This window comes from Pagrus pagrus, assembly GCF_965226575.1.
Source record: "Pagrus pagrus genome assembly, chromosome: 17".
Lineage (NCBI taxonomy): Eukaryota > Metazoa > Chordata > Actinopteri > Spariformes > Sparidae > Pagrus > Pagrus pagrus.
This window is the reverse complement of record NC_140201.1, coordinates 4998206-5017409: the sequence shown is the minus strand read 5'-3', so window position 1 is coordinate 5017409 and position 19204 is coordinate 4998206. Positions and strand designations below refer to the sequence as shown.

Sequence of the window (19204 nt, the reverse complement as noted above, 5' to 3'; positions counted from 1 at the left end):
TGTCACTCAGCTCCTTGTATTTAAATGAGCTCCAGAAAACCAATGTTTTATTAAGGTGTTGGGCCACCGCATGCCACCGGTACAGCTTCAATGCACCTTGGCATTGAGTCTACACGTCTCTACTGGAGACATCGTTCTTCCACAAGAGATTCCCGTATTTGGTGCTTTGATGATGGAGGTGGAAAGTGCTGTTTAACATGTTGGTGCAAAATCTCCCGTTGGCGGTCAGCTGGGTTGAAACCTGGTGCTTATGATTCACATCATTTTCATACTTATCAAATTGATCAGTTACCCTTCATGTCCTGTGGATGGGGACTTTTCCATTCAGGAAGAGACCACTCACATCAGGATAGCAACGCTCCACCAAAGGATAAAGGTGATTTCTAAGAACAGCCTTTTATTAATCTGCAGTAATCCTCCTCTTTAAGGGGACAGTGGACCCAAATCATGGCAGCATAATGCCGCCAACGGCATGACAGAGCCACAGCGAGAACCACATCCTGACACCAGAAACTAATAATAAAATGTATCAAGCAATTTATGAACAACTTAAAATTAGCTGAAGTATAAGCAGTTATCTAAAGGTGATTACATGCAGAAGTCAATACAGTCAAGTGTTTTAAAAAAAAAAACACTTACCCACCCACACAAAGGTTTAACTGATACAGGATTTTAGTACTGAAGCTGCTGTATTTTGAGATTTATGGGGCATTATGAGCGGGAATTGGACGGGACACACACACACACTGCATGTCTGAACTGGCTCACCTTAGTGCCAGCCGGCGTGGGAGAAAGGCTGAAGGGGCTGGTTTTCATTGGCTGAATCTGGGGAAAAACAAGCGTATTTAAAATTAAATCACGCTCACAACCTCATCCGATGCTAAATTCAATCAAAGCCGCCCTGAGATCTGTGTCTACACGCTCTCAGTGAAGCCTACAGTTTTTTAATTGTTGTGAGTGTGACTGGGCAGACGCTGCAATCAGTCATTACATAACAATAACAGACGCTAGACCACATAACTGTTGAGACATGTGGACAGAGTTCCCAAGTACTCTGTGAGAAGAAGATTTAATTGCTCGATATGACATAAAAAGAAAAGTCTCCGCAATCAGAGACGGGCTCCGTAAAAAGCAGTTATCTCATTACATGCATCATTATTTTTGATTGACATGATTTGAGCATCATTTACTACCCACTCAACTTAATATGATAAATAACATTATAATGTATTGTGATGATTTGATACAGATACTCTGGCTATGATTCATTTATTTACTTCACTGTAATAATTTAATGGTTAATAAAATAAGCAATCAGACATAAAAATGAATGTTTAGCTGAAGTAAATTCAATTAAACGTTGCGATTTATTCATGTCAGTGTGAGGAATAAAAGTAAAAACCAACCTGGTCATCGGGGCTGTTTCTGTCGGAGTCTGAAACACAGAGAGGCCGCTTGTTAGCGTGTGTGTGTGTGTGTGTGTGTGTGTGTGTGTAAACCTAAAAGATGTAACATTCATTAAAAAACATGAAAGAAAAACTGCTCAGATGAATTCATGTTTGTCTGTTATAAAAAGGTTCACATAATCCAAAAATGATGATTAAAAAACACGTGATTATTAGTGATATCATGAAATATGTGTGTGTGTGTGTGTGTGTGTGTGTGTGTGTGTGTGTACCTGAACTGTCCCCTGGATAGTCAGCCCCAGGGTTCTCCTCCTCTGCTGCTTTAGACATCCTGATATCTGCGAGACACACACAAGAAAACACACACACAACTTTAGAAACGGGCATTTAAAAATACAAGGACGTATAATGAATGTACATGGTTAGAAAAGCAGACGGTTGTTGGTTCAAATTCCTTTGAAACACACTCTCAGTGACGACCGTCCAGGTAAAACATTTGTCAACCATACCGTGTCACACACACACACACACACACACACACACACACACACACACACACACACACACACACACACACACACACACACACACAAATTCTGATATGTCCGACACAGAATATGAGACAGACAAAGTAGTGAGAGGGTTGCTGGTGTCTAAAAAACTATGATGACAGAAATAATCTCTGTTTTTACGTTTGTTGATTATTTATTAATTTCCATTTTTGCAATAATTCTCAGCATTTTTATAATCACAACTTGCATATTCATATTTCAAATGCACTGATGGTCAGCTTAGAGTTGCGCAGAAATACATTTGATAATTTCATATTTTATTTAATTTGGTAACAAATAGGGCTGAATAATTAATTGGAATCACAGAGTGAAATATGCAAAGAGCGAGAGCTGCAATTTTTTTTTTTTTAAAAGGTAAAATGTGTCACATACAATTATAAATGAAGCATTGTGGTAACAACAGAGACGCCCCGGCCTACAAATCATATTCTCCAGATGTAACACGCTTGTTTGCGTCTTTTTAAGTAAAAATTAAATGCAAAAATAACCATTCCACTAAAATTGAGACTCATCTCAATCACAATGTCTTTAAACTCCTTACCAAGTAGTTTCAGAAAAAAAGCTGCAGACTGTAGTCGAAGCGTAACTATATTACAATTTAAATTTTTAATGAGAACATTTTAGTAAAACAAAAAACAACAGTAAATTGATAAAATCCACATATTTCCGGCAGAGATCTGACATGAAAACACAGGAACAGACACAAAAAACTCAAATCTTCTCTCCATGTTCTCACACTTTTTGTGTCTGCACTGTGTCTCTGTCCTTTCACTCATTATACCCTCCCCTCCCGCTCTGCTGCTTGTTCTCTTCCACCATTCAGACATACAAACAAGGGTACAAACAATCACTGCTTTCTGAACGAGAGGTCAGTCCCAGAGTACTTGTACGTGACCTTCTGCAGGTCAAAGTTCAACTGAGATCAATGCTGTCAGGAAGCATTTCAATTCAATCGAATGGGGAACACATTTTTGATTCGACTGCAACAAATGATGTAAAGACATGACTCTTTTTAAAAGTGTGCTCGTCCTGCCGTATCTTTGACAACGAGAAGTGGAAACGGATTGCCATTGTCCTGTGACAACCTTGGCACTGCGGTATTGGTGATGAAACTCTGAAGCTTCGCCGGATAAAACTGTTGAGATAAAACCACAGACTTTAAAAACGACTCCTGCTGATATTTGAATCCTGTTTTCATTAAATATGACCTGCAGAAAACCCTGCTAGGCAAAACTGATGATACCACGCTCTAATTTAGCTCTTTAAACGTAAACTTTATTGACTCAGGATGATGACCTGGGATTAAGAATCAGCTTTTCGTGGCAGATCTCCTAACTACCTGCTTCTGTTTGTGGTGACTTCTGGGATGGCAGAAGTAATTGGTCCAGGAACGACGACGCCAGAGGAACTGCTTACCTGAGCAGCAGACATTACTCAGCACCACCGCCGCCGCCATCTTGGATAAAACACTACTTCACCCCCTGCACTACGCTCTCAACTACATCTGTTTTGTGCTTTTACACCTCATTTTCCCTCTTTGGCTCACGACTTCTGCAATAAACGGCTCATCTATGGCACCAGCTCCACAGGAAAAGTGATATTTCGATTGAAATCGTGGAAGAAGTAGCTCAAAATTTGAGCTCAGCGTTCTTTCTGCATTTGCCTGAATCAAGGCACACCTGAAAAGACCACAACTCTGCCCTTCTTTGCTACAATTATAACTACAGCTTCCATCTTTCTGCTTCACTGCCTCCTCGACACCCAATGGAGCAAATACAAAGCCCACATTTTGTGTACGATCACATAAGACAAGCAAAGGATGAATACCTGAAAACAAAAGAAGAAAGGGGCTTACTGGAAATTATATATAAGCCCGGTGTGAGCATGTGTTTGTGTAATCTTATCATCAGGGTCACAGGCAAGTTCAAGGTGTGATGAGAGGAGGTGGAAATGAAGGAAGGAGGGGGGAGACGGGAGGAAAACAAGAGCAAAGGAAAAGGAAAAAAGAAAAAGATGGAGTGACGTAAGGTTGCACTGAGAACATTTGGTACAGAGGAAGATCAGAAAATATAAGAAATGTGTTTTCAGCTGGAAAATATTCAGGGAATAAACACAGATGCAAACGTTGTCACACACCTAATAAATATGCACATTAATGTCAACCTCAAACTACAATTTCCCACCAAAATAAGGCACGAAATTATTTCTTTTTAGAAAGTCTGTCTTCTTTGGCATCTTGTGATGTTTTTATGGATTAACATGTTTTGTGTTAAATGTCAAGCGCTTTGTCTTCCGTCAAAGAACGTCAAGGAAACACAATTTGTAAGTCTCAATGTAATGTGCGAAATCAAAAATGCATAAATCAAAATTCAACTGCGTTATCAGAATTGAAAGTAAATGTTGCTCAAAGACTGAAAGAAAGCCTTCAGTCAGCGGAGGCTTGCAGTTACACGACACAACCAGATGGTGGCAGCACCCTCCTGGAAAAGCTGAGCCAGACCTGTGTGTGTTTACGCGTGTGTGTTTGTGTGTGTGTGCTGTACCGAGCACCCCACAAAGTAATAAGTCATCTGAATCCTTTCAGTGCAAAAATAATCTTTCTGGAAAAAAAGTGCAAAACTCTACAGTCACAGCTACACCTGGAAATGAACGAAGAGCCTGAAACATGACCTTCAAACTAAATCTGGAATAAAATTCTCTTAACAAAAATAACTCAGAGGTAAAAATGATCCTCTTTACTTAAAAACGCAATTTACTTCTGTGACCTTCAGCGACAAATCATCGTCTTTACAGGGCCAATAATCGCTGGCCCCAAATCAACATAAAAGTCAGAGTCTATATGTACAAATATTTAGTTTTACTTTCATAGCTTCCCTCCATACTGAGTTTACTGAGCTGTATTTCTCACTCTCACTCGCACACACACGTCTCAATGTTGTTTTTCAGATGTATTGTATGTACAGTTTAACTGACCTTATAAATTACTGTCTGTTGCAACATTCAGCTGTAAAAAACTGGAGCCTAAGGGATCGATCGTTTTGGGGCTGATACTGAAGAAGGAGTACAAAATTCTGATGTATATATACACACATTTTTTGTAATTCATTTTAGTATTTTACTTTAGTGAAATGAATAAAGTGAGCAGTGTGCGGGACCTTCTCTTCTCCGAGATTGCAGTGAACCCTAAAATGTGGTGGTTTGTGGTTGTAATGGAGGAAAGATACTTTAACAATGAACTTTTAAAAAATCGTCAGTACGCTGAAACTGTAAACTAAACTGAGACTTTAATTATTATAAATCACCCTAAGCATCTTTTTCTGCATCATAATCTCTAAAGAAAAATAAATGTTTTCATATCGGCACAAGTCTCATACTCCAGTACTGATATAACTGTGACAGGCCAATGTAGCTGATATATCGTTAAAATAATAATACTTCTACCACCATCAAATACAGGTACTACTAGCGCAAATCATTAGATCTACAGTCACCAGATATCACAACATAATTGTGATATTCACGATATTAAATAGGAAACAATTATTTTTACTGTATCACAGATATGACGCATTTGATCTTTTTGTAAAAAACAATCAAAAGTATCTTTAATAAGTCATCCTGCACAGGTAAAAAAATAAATAATGGTGTTGACCTCATCCCTCTGTTGTTTTTTCTGTTTTGTTCTTTAGCTTTGAATCCATATTCAAAATTAAACTAATCCGGTTTAACTTGTTTATCTTGATTAATGAATGAAAATTCACCTTGAACAAGTTGTTGTTAAAGAAGCTTCAACAGTTGAGATAAAGTGCCGATGCTACTGTCACCAAAACAAGTGCAAACCTTTCAGATAGACACGATTTAAAAATACAATTTACTAAAATGCTGGATCCATTTCAATCAAACATGGGGTTAAATGTAATACACTCCACCCCGCACACACACACACACACACACACACTTATTATTCCATGCTCCCTCATCCTCTCAGCATATGAAGGGAGGGACACCATAAAATCATTTTATCATCCCACTCCCCCCCCCCTCCCGTCCATAACGCCTCAACTGTCCCCTGAACCCCTCTGGCCATGGGGCCTTCCAACCCCCACCCTTCGTCCGTCCCAACCTCCTCATATATGCGAACAAATCAAACACACCGAACCCCAAAATGTCACAGATGTCCAGAACACACGAGGTTTAGTTTTCTGGGAGTATTAGATCACCTAACTACTTTTTTTTCCCACAGTAAACCTTCTACATCCTCCTGAACACCACAGAAAACTTCACTATGTTCTTTTGATTTTCACATTTTCTGTATTTCGAACAAGTCAATTTACAGTGACCACTGTCCCAACACACTCCTCTACCCTGGGGCAATTTGAAAGCAGCCGCTCGGATTCAAGGCAGGACCCCCCCCTCCACCACCACCACTACCACCCGTCCTTACTCATCCTATCAGTGCTAATAGCAGAGAGAGAGAGAGAGAGAGAGAGAGAGAGGAAGAAAGAGAGAGAGGCCACCGGGCAGATGATGTATCTGTCTTCTGGGGTTGACATGGCCAGCCTGCCTGCCTGAGAGTGTGTGTGTTAGAGGGGGGGAGAGAGAGGAGGGGGTTGCAGGGTCACTGTCAGGGAATTAGAAAAGGGGGAATGAGTGAGCGAGAGGGGGGGAGAGAGGGGAATAGGATGGCTGGAGGGGTCCTAAACTCAACCCCCCTGCACCCTCCCGCCCTTCTCCTTTTTTGCCCACCCACCCCGCCTCGGTCACGCCTGTCAGGGGCCGGTGACAGACGGCGCGTGGGTTTCTTGTGTGTGTGTGTGTGTGTGTTTGAGGGGGGTTGCCCGCGCTGTTTGGCGTGTGGATGTCAGAGGTCAGGCACATGGTCTCGGCCACCTCGTGCCTCGCAGTGACACACACACACGCACACACACGCACACACACACAAACAAGCTGCCTGCCGCCTGCCTTTTCCACCTGTCCCCTTGTCACATTCACCACCGAACAAACACACACACGCAACGAGCCAACGAGCAAATCTGCATCTGCTGTGACGGCAAGATTTTCCAAAACAGATCCGGAACAAGAAACTACAAACTGCAGCGAGCTTTTTATTTTTTATTTATTTATTACTTCATTCAGAAACGCTGCTCTTCTCAACTTTTATCAGTTATCACAACCATAACTGTTTTTTTCTAACGTCCTGCACCGTCTTTAAGACTGCGACTTAAGATATCTATATTATTGATTACTCAGCTGATTATTTTCTCAATTAAAAACGTGAAAAAAAGCCTACAATGAGTCTTCAATTTGCCTCTTTTGTTCACTGACAGTTCAAATCCTAAAGAGTGTTATCACTTGTTTTTTTCTACATTATGGTGCATGTGTTTAGCAGGGGGCGTTTTATCTGTTTTTTTGATAACACTTTATTGTTTATGTACAGAAAGTTGGAAAAGCTAAAGCAGAAAAATAAAACAAAAAAACAGAAAGCTTGATGATAAAACTTGCTGAAGCAGTCCACTGGGGATAAACTACAACCATAAGATCTGAGGTAAAATTCATCTGGCTCAGGTGGTACGGTTCAGATCAGAGAAGCTGAAACCAGAGAACATTTGGCATTTTTGCTTGAAAAATTAACGTTTTATCAATCATCAAAATAGTTGCTGATTAATCTTGTGTTGATCGACTAATCGTTACAGCTCTAATTACGTTAGATTCTTAATCGTAAAGAGGAAATGGAAAGACTGAAAAATACCTTGAGGCTGAAAAATTTTAATTACGACAAAACTTCAACAGCACTGGTTTGCACAGAAACCACCTTCAGTCATACAAGCTGGCAGGAGTTTTGAGAAAAGTCAGATACATCAGTGTTAAAATAATCAGTTGTGCCGTCAGTGATACGACCCCAGAATACATTAAAAACCTTTTTGGAAACTTCATTGTTAGTCGAAGCCGAACGAAAATATAAAGATCTGCAAAACTCCTTTGAGCTGAACAATTAGGAAACAGTTGAGACGTCTTTTAAAAGTTTGTTCATATTAAGTTGTTCATATTAAAAGATAAATTATTTTGGTGTATGCGATCACAATCAGCAGCGCTGGTGATTCGTGAGCACATCTGAGTTTTTGCCAGTTAAAGTTTGAAACATTTGATTCCTTACAACACATCTGAGAAAAGGACAATGTATTCTGTCTCATTTTAATGACCATGACACCAGCTGAAAACAAACTAAAGCCAAAGAACAGAGCTGCGTATCCATGTATACTATTGTCTGCCTTTAATGAGAATATATTCTGCTTTAGATGAGCAGAGAAGCGGCTGCACATATAGGACAGACTGTACCAGCATTTACTCCTTAAACAGAGAAATTATACTTCCAAATTATGTTTCCCTACTGCTTATATTTTATTCATATTCTACATTCTTTAAGGTTGCTTTACATGGTCATAGATACTATTAACAACAACGTGCTGGATATTTATGTGGTTGAACAGCAAATTTTACTTTGTTTTACACAACAAAGAAGAGATGAAAATATCATGTGTTCTTTGTCAGATTGGCGTAGGTTGAGCCTTGGACCCATGAACATATTCACACAGTGAAGGAAAGGAAAACTATTTGTTTTGCCTTAAAATATCTGTTTGGGTCGCCACAAACACAGAGAGATGTTCCGAGGTGTTGTTAAAAACAACACGGCTGTAGATGTCCCGACTTCCTGTCAAAAATATCTGTTTATTTGACACCACAAACATGGCTGAAAACTGTCCTATAAGGTGAACGCTAGGGATTATTTTTTCCATTTGAAGGGCTACGGTCGTTTCTCTTGGCTACACCGGCCTTCACCTCTACTGAAAAATAATCTGTAGTTTAATAAGTCCTGCAGCAGAGAAACACACTACTCTCGAAGACGCAGATTCTCTAATCGTGTTCCCACATAATCCATGTATTTTTGGATTATTGGTGAGCATTTCTGCCTCTTTCACACTCCTGTGAGAAACACATATACGTAAGAACTGACAGTAGCCTGTGCAAACAAACTGTCAGTTAGCTCCGGCATGATAGTTGCCGTGGTTAAGATCCAGTGTAACAGAAGAGAGTCCGTTCAGTTCGCCCATCCCTCCTCCTTCACTTTGTCCCTCACCTCCCACCTCTCTTTGTCCTCCACTTGGTCCATTCTTGATTTATTCTGATCTCTCTCATTTCCTCTCCTCCTCTTCTCCCTCAGCTATAAAATGACCATCTCACTTGAACTTCTCTCTAACCTTCCCCCTTCCATCTAAACCCCTCCACCCGTCTTCCTTCCCTTAATTCCTCCATTCCCACCTCTAACATCCCGTCTATCTCCTCACGTCACATCCTCGTCTTCTGTGTCTTCTCTTTCGCAGGTTTCGGTTTTGTACAAACACTTGCTGAGCTGCTCTCAAAAACAGGCACTGGTGGGGATAATTCTCATTACGTGGACACAGCGAGTTAGCTTCTCGCAAAGTTGAGGATGAGCAGACAGGTAACAAGCTCACCTAGACACTTAGGTTGTTATGGCTACAGGAGAGTTGGTTTCAGTGAGTTTCATGAAATAATGAGTTCCTTACAATGCAAATAACTCGCTCTGTACAAAAGACAAAGACAAGACAAATGATCGACTGAGGCTGGGTGGTGTTTAGATTTCCAGTAAAAGTTATTATTTAACTAAAACCTCATGCTTCACTAAAATATTGTTCACGTTCATTGACAAAATAACTTCATGTTAGTGTCTAATTGCGGAGGAATACTATTTATGAAATATTGCTTGCATCATTATCTATCAGAACTATTTTATGTTAAGGCTGCCCACTAAAATAAACTAGTAATCCTCACATTATTCTCTGCCCACAATTTCACAAATTCTGTATTAATGTCAGAATCGTGTCTTATCTTGACTTCCTAATAACAGCCTCTTCCTGTCTTACTAGAGGCTTTTCCACCGCTTCAGTCTGGATGTTCTGTCATTAAGCTTCACCAAAAAATAGACTATTTCTGTCTCAGAGTAATGTTTGTATATCTAAAACTCTAGCTTGTCCCCCTCTCTCCCTCTGTGTCTTCATTCCTCCCTCACTTTATCCCTTCATCCCCTCTACATCCCTTCCTTCCTCCCCCTCTCCTTCAGTAGTGGTCAGCCGCAGCGGTCATGGCACCACTGGACAGCGCTCCGCTAGCACAGGACACACAGACTCGTTGCCAGGCAACAGCAATGAAAGATCACTGTGTGTGTGCGCGCGTGTGTCCGCATGTGTGCACAAGCGTACGTGTGTGCACGTCTGCTACTCGCATGTTTGTGTGTGTACCTGTGAGAGTGTTAATCATTAAAAATAAACATGTTTCCCTGCCTGTAGCCGAGGCTTCGGTGTGAGGCAAACAAAGTGCTGCATGCTAATGTCTCCACTGATGTTTACACTTTAACAACCAGTATTAAAGGATTATTCTGCTTTTTTTCCAGGTGATATTCACATCATAGTTGCCTGATAAGGAAAAGGTAAAATCAGATTTGACATGAATTCAACATATGTCACCGTTTTACAGCTGAAAGCTGAGAGATTACAATGAATAAGGATATTTCAGTTTGAACAGGTTGTAAAGAATGTGTTTCATTGTTACAGGTTTACGTCAATACCAAAGAAAAACAGTTTTCACTGTTTTCTATAACCACTTCCTGTTTAAAAAAAAGGCCTTAATATCTCCACACACACACAAAGATTTCAGCACGCCCATTCAGGCTTCACTAACGCTGATCTGTAAGATAACACTCGCGCTCAGGAGTCGATACTTTTACAAAAGTGGCTTGTTTCACGCGTCTATATACTGAGAAGGCTTCATTGTAACGGCCTCTCAAGAGTGAATGAGTAACATTGTGTGCTGGTGATTTCTGTAGCAGATTGTTTGTATGAGTTTATGCACAACTGTTCTCGGTTTGCACACCGGCACCTTGTGTGAGTCAGAGACGGCGAGTGATTACATGAGTGCGTGCGTGTGTGTGTGTGTGTTCACGAGCACATGTGAACGTGCATGAGGGCGAGCGCTTTCCGAATATGTCTCTAGAGTGTTTATTATATCCGATACAGTACCTCTTTCTCGCACCACATATTTCTGTGCCGATCGATTCTTCTGACTCCCGACAAGACAATAATCGCACCGCCCTCCCTCTCTCTTTCTCTCCACCATTATTACTGCCCTCCCCAAGGAGCACAACGCAGGGATGGAGGGATGGAAACAGAGAAATAAAGGGAGGGTGGACAAGGGGAAGGAGGAACTGGCCACTGTGTGTTACTTCCTTTTTCCAGAATCCCTGTGCCGGGGCGCAAAGATGGAGGGAGAAAATGAGCGGATGAGGGAGGAAGATGCTGGGAGATGGAAACAAATGAGCAAGAAAGATGAAGACAACGAGCAGATGCTGAAAATTAAGGGAATTTTAGGGGGGGATAATGGTGGAGACATGACAGAGATGGTTTCAAAGAGAGAAAACAAGGGGAGTAAAGAGACAGAAAATGGCAGGGGAAGTGATGGAGAGAGCGGAGGGAGGATGGTGATGGGACAGGGAGGAAGACGTATGAGAGGAGGGAGCGAAATGAGGAGAGAGGATGAAGAAAAAAAATACACGAGCAAAGGACAAACAGGAAATCAAAATTAAGGAATCTGAAGGGGGAAAAAAAATAATGAGACATGCTGAAAAAGAGAATTAGGGGGAAAATCCTCCTACAAAGACAGGCACGGTCGGATAAGAGTGAGTGAATGGTGAATCCTTGACAGTAAGTGAGGAACAGAGCAGACACGGGAAGAAAATAAATGAGCAACGATAAACAAAAAGAGAAACAAACGTCCAAAAATGTTGAATTGGTGATAATGGAACAAGGGAATAAAAATTGAAGACGAATGAAGAGAGAATAAACTGCAAAGAGAAAATGGACATGTATGGAGCAGAACAAACTGGAGTGTGACTGAGCATCCTCACAGGAAACAGCAGGAAGGAGAAGATAGTGACAATTGGACTAACAAAGACACACAGCCTCGCCTTGATGGTGTGTGTGAGTGATTGGATGAGGAGGGAGGGGGCAGATCGTGCGCAACAGAGTCAATGACAAAATGAACGGACAGAGTGGACAGAAAGATGACCAAAAAATGAGACCGGGGGGGCGAGGGGGGGTTCGAAATAAGAAAAGAAAAAGAGGGTTGGATAAAAGCCTTCGAGACATGAAAAGGGCAATGTGAAATCCCAGTTTCGTGTCCGAAGTAACCTGGATGTATCACCGCTGTGTGCTGGACGTGTGCTCTGGTCAGAATTTGTAACAGAAACCATAATAATTCCTTCCATAAAGAAAAATGTACCGTGCTCTGAAAATACTCTTGAAAATAATAGTTCTGCTGTGAAGGAAAATGTTTCAAATGTGTCTTAAAACGTGACGTGTTTTCTTTGATATAATCTGAAAAAAAACCTGATGAAATCTGAATAATGTAAGAAATAAAAATGAGGAGAGAAAGATAAAGACTCACTGTAATTTTCCTATTTTCCACTGCAACGATTGGTAAATATATAGGAAATTATTTACCAAATATTTTGATATTTTTGTCATTTTTCCAGTAAAAATGTCAAACATTTGCTGTTTCCAGCTTCTTAAATGTGACAATTTTCTGCTTTTCTTTGTCATTTATGATTGTAAAAGAAAAGTCTTTGGGTTTTGGACAGTTGTTTGGGACAAAAGAAGTCACGTTGGGCCCTAGGAAATTGTGACAAGCATTTTCCACAAAGACTTTTGAATGATTAATTGTGAAAACAATTCGATAATGAAATGAATCCTTATTTGCGGCCCTAGTTTTGATCCTTCAGTACTAAATCCCTCTGCCTCCTTTTCAGCTTGACCACCACATTTTTTTTACGGGGGCTGAAAGGATCTCATAAGTCCAGGGGAAGGCAGAATTTCTCCGCCCAAAGAAGATCATATTATCCTTCAATTTGGAGTTATGAGGTTGTCATGTGCCTGCTGGGATATTTATGTTCAGACTGTGTGGATTTGGCATGAAAATCCCAGCACCGTGTCTGAAACCTCCTAGTTAAACATCAAGCCTTTCCTTTGTCATATTCTGATTCGGGATCTGATCTTGAATCTCTGCCGGGTCGCTCCACAAGTGCAAACAAATGAATGACTGAATGAGGTGTTGGAGACAGCCCGCCGTCCTCTCCTCCAGCCATGGATACCCGGTGATCTATGGTGCGTGCTGCGAGCCGTTAGATGGTTAGGTTTACAGGTTTATCGATTGGACCCGACTTAAATTGGCTCCCAATTAAACAGAGCGCTTATTTGACCTCTTTACCCCTTCCTGTCCTCTCCTTTCCTGTCCCGTTAAATAACCCCCCTCCACCTCAATCTCCTTATTCTCCCCACCTCCCTCGCAGCAAGCTCCTCTCCATCGACACATCCATCTCTCGCTCAGTGTAATACCTCTACTCCCTTCCCCCCTTCATCTACGGCCGTCACCCCATCCCCATCCTCTGTTACCAGCACCTACCCCCTCTATTTAAACCCCTCCGTGCAGCGCTGCATTCGTTTCTGCTCGGCGTCCATTTCCCACCCTTTCCCCAGATCTGATCTTTGCTCTGTTTCTCTCTTACACTTTCTCTCAGTCAATCCATCAATCTCTCCTTAAATAACAACGATGAATTATTAAGAGTATTTATTCAAACAGCATTAATTATAAAATACAGGCGGCTTGTCAGTCTGTTCGCTTTGGCTGAGGCCGAGGAGGAGGACGGGGAAGGAAAAGAAGAAGAAGACGATGAAGATGAAGATGAGGGGGGACTGGGATGTAACAGAAAGGTGGAGGGTGAGGTGGGCTGTGGTTAGGGTTTGGAAATGGGGGAGAGAAAAAGAAGAAGAGGGGAGGTGAAAAAGGGGGGTTAGGAAATTGGTGTGGCTAGCGGAACAGCTCCCCTCCTTCCCCACCACCCCCATTCCTCACCCTCCCTCCCCACCACCCCCATCCCTCACCCTCCCTCCCCCCTTCCCTTCCCCGCTCTGCTTTGTATTCTGCGGAGATGACAGGGGGAAAGCTTTATTGCTCTGAGTTTGTATCGATCGGGGCCCCGCAGAGGGGGTAGCCAGACCCGCGCACACTGGAGGCCCTTTCGCAGAGGCCGCTGCCTGCTGCCTATAGCCCCCGCCTCACCCCACCTCGCACTAGCCAAACACACCCTCTCCCTCTTCTTTCATTTTAACTCTCCTCCTTCTCCTTCTTCTTCTCCTCTCGCTCTCAGAATTGCGGGCTCCCTTTTTCTCGAATCCGAGAGGTCAAGAGACGAAGCGCGGCAGCTCTTATTTACCTTCGCGCAACATCAGAAAAAGCCTCGCAAGAGTGAAGCATAAATGAGAGTGAATGAAAACACGAAAGACTTTCCACCCAAACACACACGCAAGCAGAGGTGAGGCACGTTCGCCGGGAGCTGCAACACAATTACATGAATACGCTCATATGTAGCAGCAAGTACACAACCTCACACACACAGACGTGGACACACACACAGACACAATCCCAGGCTGCAGGGCTGAGCTGCTGTCCTGACCAGAGTTGCATCAGAAATCCCTAATCTGGGAGCGTGACGGTCCTCAGTTCCAGCAGGCAGGGATCAGGACGCTCCGGGCAGATTCCGAATTTAAGGATAAGATGGGATGGGGATGCAGGTTCTGAAATCACCCCAAGGGACGGAGGGATGGGATGGAAAGCCAGGGTGGAGGAGAGGAGGGGGTGGGTGGGTGGTATGATTTGCACCCCTGTGCCTCCTCACTGTGCACCAAACTTCCCAGCATTCCTAGAGGCAGAGGGCCACGCAATGACTCTCTCTTTTTATTCTGCAACCACTGTTGGCTGCTGGAACAACTGGATATTAAGCAGAGAGGACATATTTGTCATTTAGTCACTTTTACACTCTCTTTTTCATTTTTAAAAACGCAATATGTAATTTCTGATGCAAGCGGTCTACTAATCAAAAATAAGAGATGTAAAGGGCGTGGGATCATGGGAATTGTTGTTGTTGTCGCTGATGAATGTGACTTTGATACTTTTGATGTATTAAAAGTTTCATTATGATTCGTCATGTTTGCAGACTTCCTTCCTCACTCTCTCCAGGAAGTTAGAGATGTGTTCGAGACATGTGACCGAAGAAATGCATTGTAATAAGTTCATGAGCATTAGAGTAAAGGTAGTCATTTCAGAATTAAAGCCAAAGTCTTAAGCTCTTAAATGTTTTATTTCAAGTTTATATCTGCTCCAGAGGCTGAGAAGTAAACGGTTTTAGTGAACCTCGGTCTGAATGGGTTAAAACAACCTTCATTTAAGAAAAAGAGACTGAGAGAGAGAAAGAACATTTGGGGTGAATTATCTTGCTGAGCAGGAGTTGTTTCCATAATCTACAAGAATGAATAACAGCAGATAGCCTCTTCTGATGGGTGGATAATGATCCAAGAAATCTTCTGATTCAACAGCACGACCAACAAAGATTACTACAAACCCCCCCCCCCAAAAAAAACGAAACAGAACAAATCAAATGTTTTCCTTCGAGGCTTTCCCGGACGATTCAGGATTCAAGCCTTCCAACCAACTTTCCAGTCACTCGTCTGAATCTGTAACCTCCTGGCCATCATCGCTGCCTTCCACTTAACAAACTCCATTTTGTTGAGGTGGGCTGAACGAATTGGCGAGCCAGCCGTGGAGAGAGAGACAGAGAGAGAGAGAGAGAGAGAGAGAGACAGAGACAGAGAGAGAGAGAGATGGACGAATCGACGGCTGGAGGGAAGAATGGGTGTTCAAGGCCACCCTGCTCTGACCCCCCTCCTCCTTCAACTCTTTCGCTCCAGAGTGGCTGTTATCTCTCTATTTTTACACTCCTTCCATCAACAGACCGCCCCAGACCCACTTATGTTCACTCACCAAATGACACATGGACACACACACACACACGCAGAAAAATACACAATTACAGATGTAGACAATGACCGTGGTGCTGCTAAGCCACTGTGAGTCATTAAGCGAGTGTGAGTGTATTTTTTTTAACGCGGGTTGTGTGAGTTTGTGTGCGGCGTAACCTTTTACAGACGCTGCAAATCACCTGCTGCCCTGCTGTTTGACTTGAGGTTTGATCAGGAGTGGTTTTCGGCGGCATTAGGCTGCATTAGAAATGTTTCTCTGAAATGTTTTCATGCGTGTGGCAATTTTAAATTTGATTTGAGCGTTAGTGAATTCCTGGGAAATAAAAAAGAAAAAAAGGAAAGGAACGGTGATAAAAGCTCGAGGTGTATCAAGGTCGAATCATTCAGATGACTTTTTTTTATCAGAACTATTTTACTGTTTTGTTAGCAAAACATTTTTCTTATAGAAGTAAACAATTTAATAGTAAAAGAAAGTGATAGCGGCTGTATGAGGTATGAGAAGTCCTTTATACACACACATCATATACACACACATGCGCACAATTACAGGCTTCCGGAGCAGAGATAATTGTAACCACCAGAGAGGGAATAGGTGCGTGTGTGTGTCATTCTATAGATCAGATCCATAGGGGGTAGACTATACAATAACGACCAATTTAATGGAGAAGTCTATCTTTTTGTGGGTGGAATGTGTGTGTGTGTGTGTGTGTGTGTGTGTGTGTACGTGCCTTTAAGACTGTAACACACAACAGGGATGCCGGCATGATGCTATTATACTTTTCACTATAATATTATTCCTTACACTATGTGTCTTTATAATTTCTATAATAATCACGTCTGTTATTCGGTGTGTCTGCGCGCACGTGTGTGTGTGTGTGTGTGTGTGTGTGTGTGTGTGTGTGTGAGTGGTCGTTATTCGGTGTAGATGAAAGCACGCTGGCACAAGCCGGACCACCACAGTGTTATGTGCAACTAAGACCACTCTTTTCTTTAACACACACACACACACACACACACACACACACACAGACAAACACACACGCACACACTGCCTGGCTGACTGACCTACCGCCATTTCACACTACTGACTAGTACAAATTGGATAAGGGTCCATTCTCTCTGCACCAGCACACTTCCACACACAGACACAACGTGCAAAAGTACACGCATACACACACTCACACGCACAAACACGCTCTACACAACAAGCTCAAAATGGCCGAAATGCTGCGGTTAGAGTCGGTCTCTCGGCGGCGAGTAAAGTTACTGAGCAGAAAGAGAAGGAGAGGTGAGATAAAGAAGGCGTGCGTGTCTTCTCCTCCATGCTTAAATTCACCAATCAACACTCAAATCCTGTGATTTTTTCTGTTCAGGATTTTTACAGACCGCATTGAAAAAGACATGGAAAGTTGAAAGTGATGGGAAGATTGGAAACCCCAAAACACCCTGCAGTACACTCTCCTTCACACCGATGATCACACATGGTATTGTTGTGGTACGGACATGTAGCTACATGTCACGGCCTTGGTTGCGTTCTGTACATTATTTATTGTCTGCTTTAACATCCAACTTCATGTTTCTTCTCCTCAGTTCTTGAAGGTTGAACGCACATTGTCCTGTTTGAATTGGTTCCTAACTTCCCTTTTGTTAATCCTGTGTGTGTAATGATGTATGTACTGTTCTTCTCTGTGTGACCTTGCATATCTCGACCCTGCACTTTCTACAGTATATGTACACTGTATGTTGTATATCTCAGCGGATGCTGCTTCGACGTGGTGATGCTGCTCACTGTGACAGCTCGTCTCTGCTAACATTACCATAGGTTTCACTCCAGATCAGCCGCAGGCTTGATGGCAGGGCTGTGAGTGATACCATTAGCATAGCCTCGTTAGCAGATGATGCTGAGTTTATCGCTGTTTGCCTGAGTGGGACGGCTAGCGAGTTTTGTTTCCTCTTCCCCCGCTGACAGGGTTAAACAATTAACGCTAGCATTAGGGGACTCCATGACAAATTCTCAAATAACAAACAGGTGTTATCACTGTTAAACATACCTAAGTTTAAGGTAGCATATTTAAAAAAAAAAAACCCATCATACAAATTAAAAAGAACTGAACTCTAAAGCAACAACATGTAACTTCCAGGAAAAAGATAGTTGACTGTTCAGTCTCATCCTCAGATTGTGAATTACTGATACTTGAGACTCAACAATCAACAAGCTTTCCCCAGGAAGTTCATTTTGTTGCTTGAAGAGGGTTTAACTAACATAAAACTTATTTTTTCAGCCTCAGTTTACCCTTTTATCTGGGCCAGAACTTCTGACATAAAGCCTCATGTGGGGAGAATCAGAGAATCTAGCCATGTTACTGTTAGCCTTCCTGCAGTCTGGTATTCATCTAATAAGCCTCGACTTTCTGAAGACCACTGAACACCCTGTTTGTTGTTCCGCAAGTGCATGATTATCCAAGCTGTGCGGCCATCTCTCTTTTCTTTTCTTTCTCTTTATCTTCACTGTCCTCTCACTTCACTCAGGTTTCTCTGGACCTCTCTCTCCCTGCGTTGGCTCATTCCAGATGTTTTGATCTGGATCTTCGTCTTTCAAGAGAGTAAGCATCTCCTCTTGTCTTTCTCTCTGTCTGTGTTTGTTTCCCCTATCTGTGTGAAAACTGTGTCCTCTTTCCAGGTGTCCTTGGCAGAAGGAGGTCTTGTCACTCATGTCCTGTTTGAGGGCACCCGGAAGTTGCTTGACATCCTTCTGGATCTACACTCTTCTTATATGTTTACTTCCAGACTGTAATTTTAATATGTTGGTCTATTCTGTGAAGACAACATCTACAGCATGTCTGTTTGTCCTGGGAGTTCGATTTCTGCCACTTTTTCCTTATTATTATTTTCTTTTTTCTTAGGTTTTCCTTTGTCGAATCGATGCTCTAAGGACAGAACATGTCTTATGCTGTACAGATTGTGAATCCCCCTCAGGAAAATGTGTTACTTGTGATATTGGCCTATATAAATAAAGTTGACTTGACTCAATGTTCTCTCCTTTCTATTCACTCCGATGAAACACTATCGATTGTGAGCCAGGTTTTTCAATGCGGCAGCTTGGGTCACAATGCAGCACAGTATATAGTGCATGCTACCCTTTGCTTCCCCCGTCCCCACCCCACTCAGCTTCATATAGAGCTATGTAATTACAGCATGGCCTTGCCATACCCCCCTATAGAGACTAATTGTGTGGATGCCGGGACCGCATGCTGTTAGGGAGCGGCTGCATTGTGTACGTTTC

At 42.2% G+C, this 19204-nt stretch overlaps 1 protein-coding gene across 9 annotated transcripts in view; it reads right to left on the bottom strand.

Moving 5' to 3' along the window:
• The window catches only part of pou2f2a (POU class 2 homeobox 2a), a 75940-nt gene that overhangs the window by 12195 nt on the left and 44541 nt on the right, over positions 1–19204 (bottom strand). For all 9 annotated transcript variants that reach the window (XM_084379054.1, XM_084379053.1, XM_084379052.1 and 6 more), the window contains 3 exons: positions 1679–1744; positions 1407–1435; positions 769–825 (listed from right to left, as the gene is read on the bottom strand). In XM_084379054.1, coding sequence (XP_084235180.1) covers positions 769–825; positions 1407–1435; positions 1679–1744 — 152 coding nt within the window. The remainder of the gene's footprint in view (positions 1–768; positions 826–1406; positions 1436–1678; positions 1745–19204) is intronic.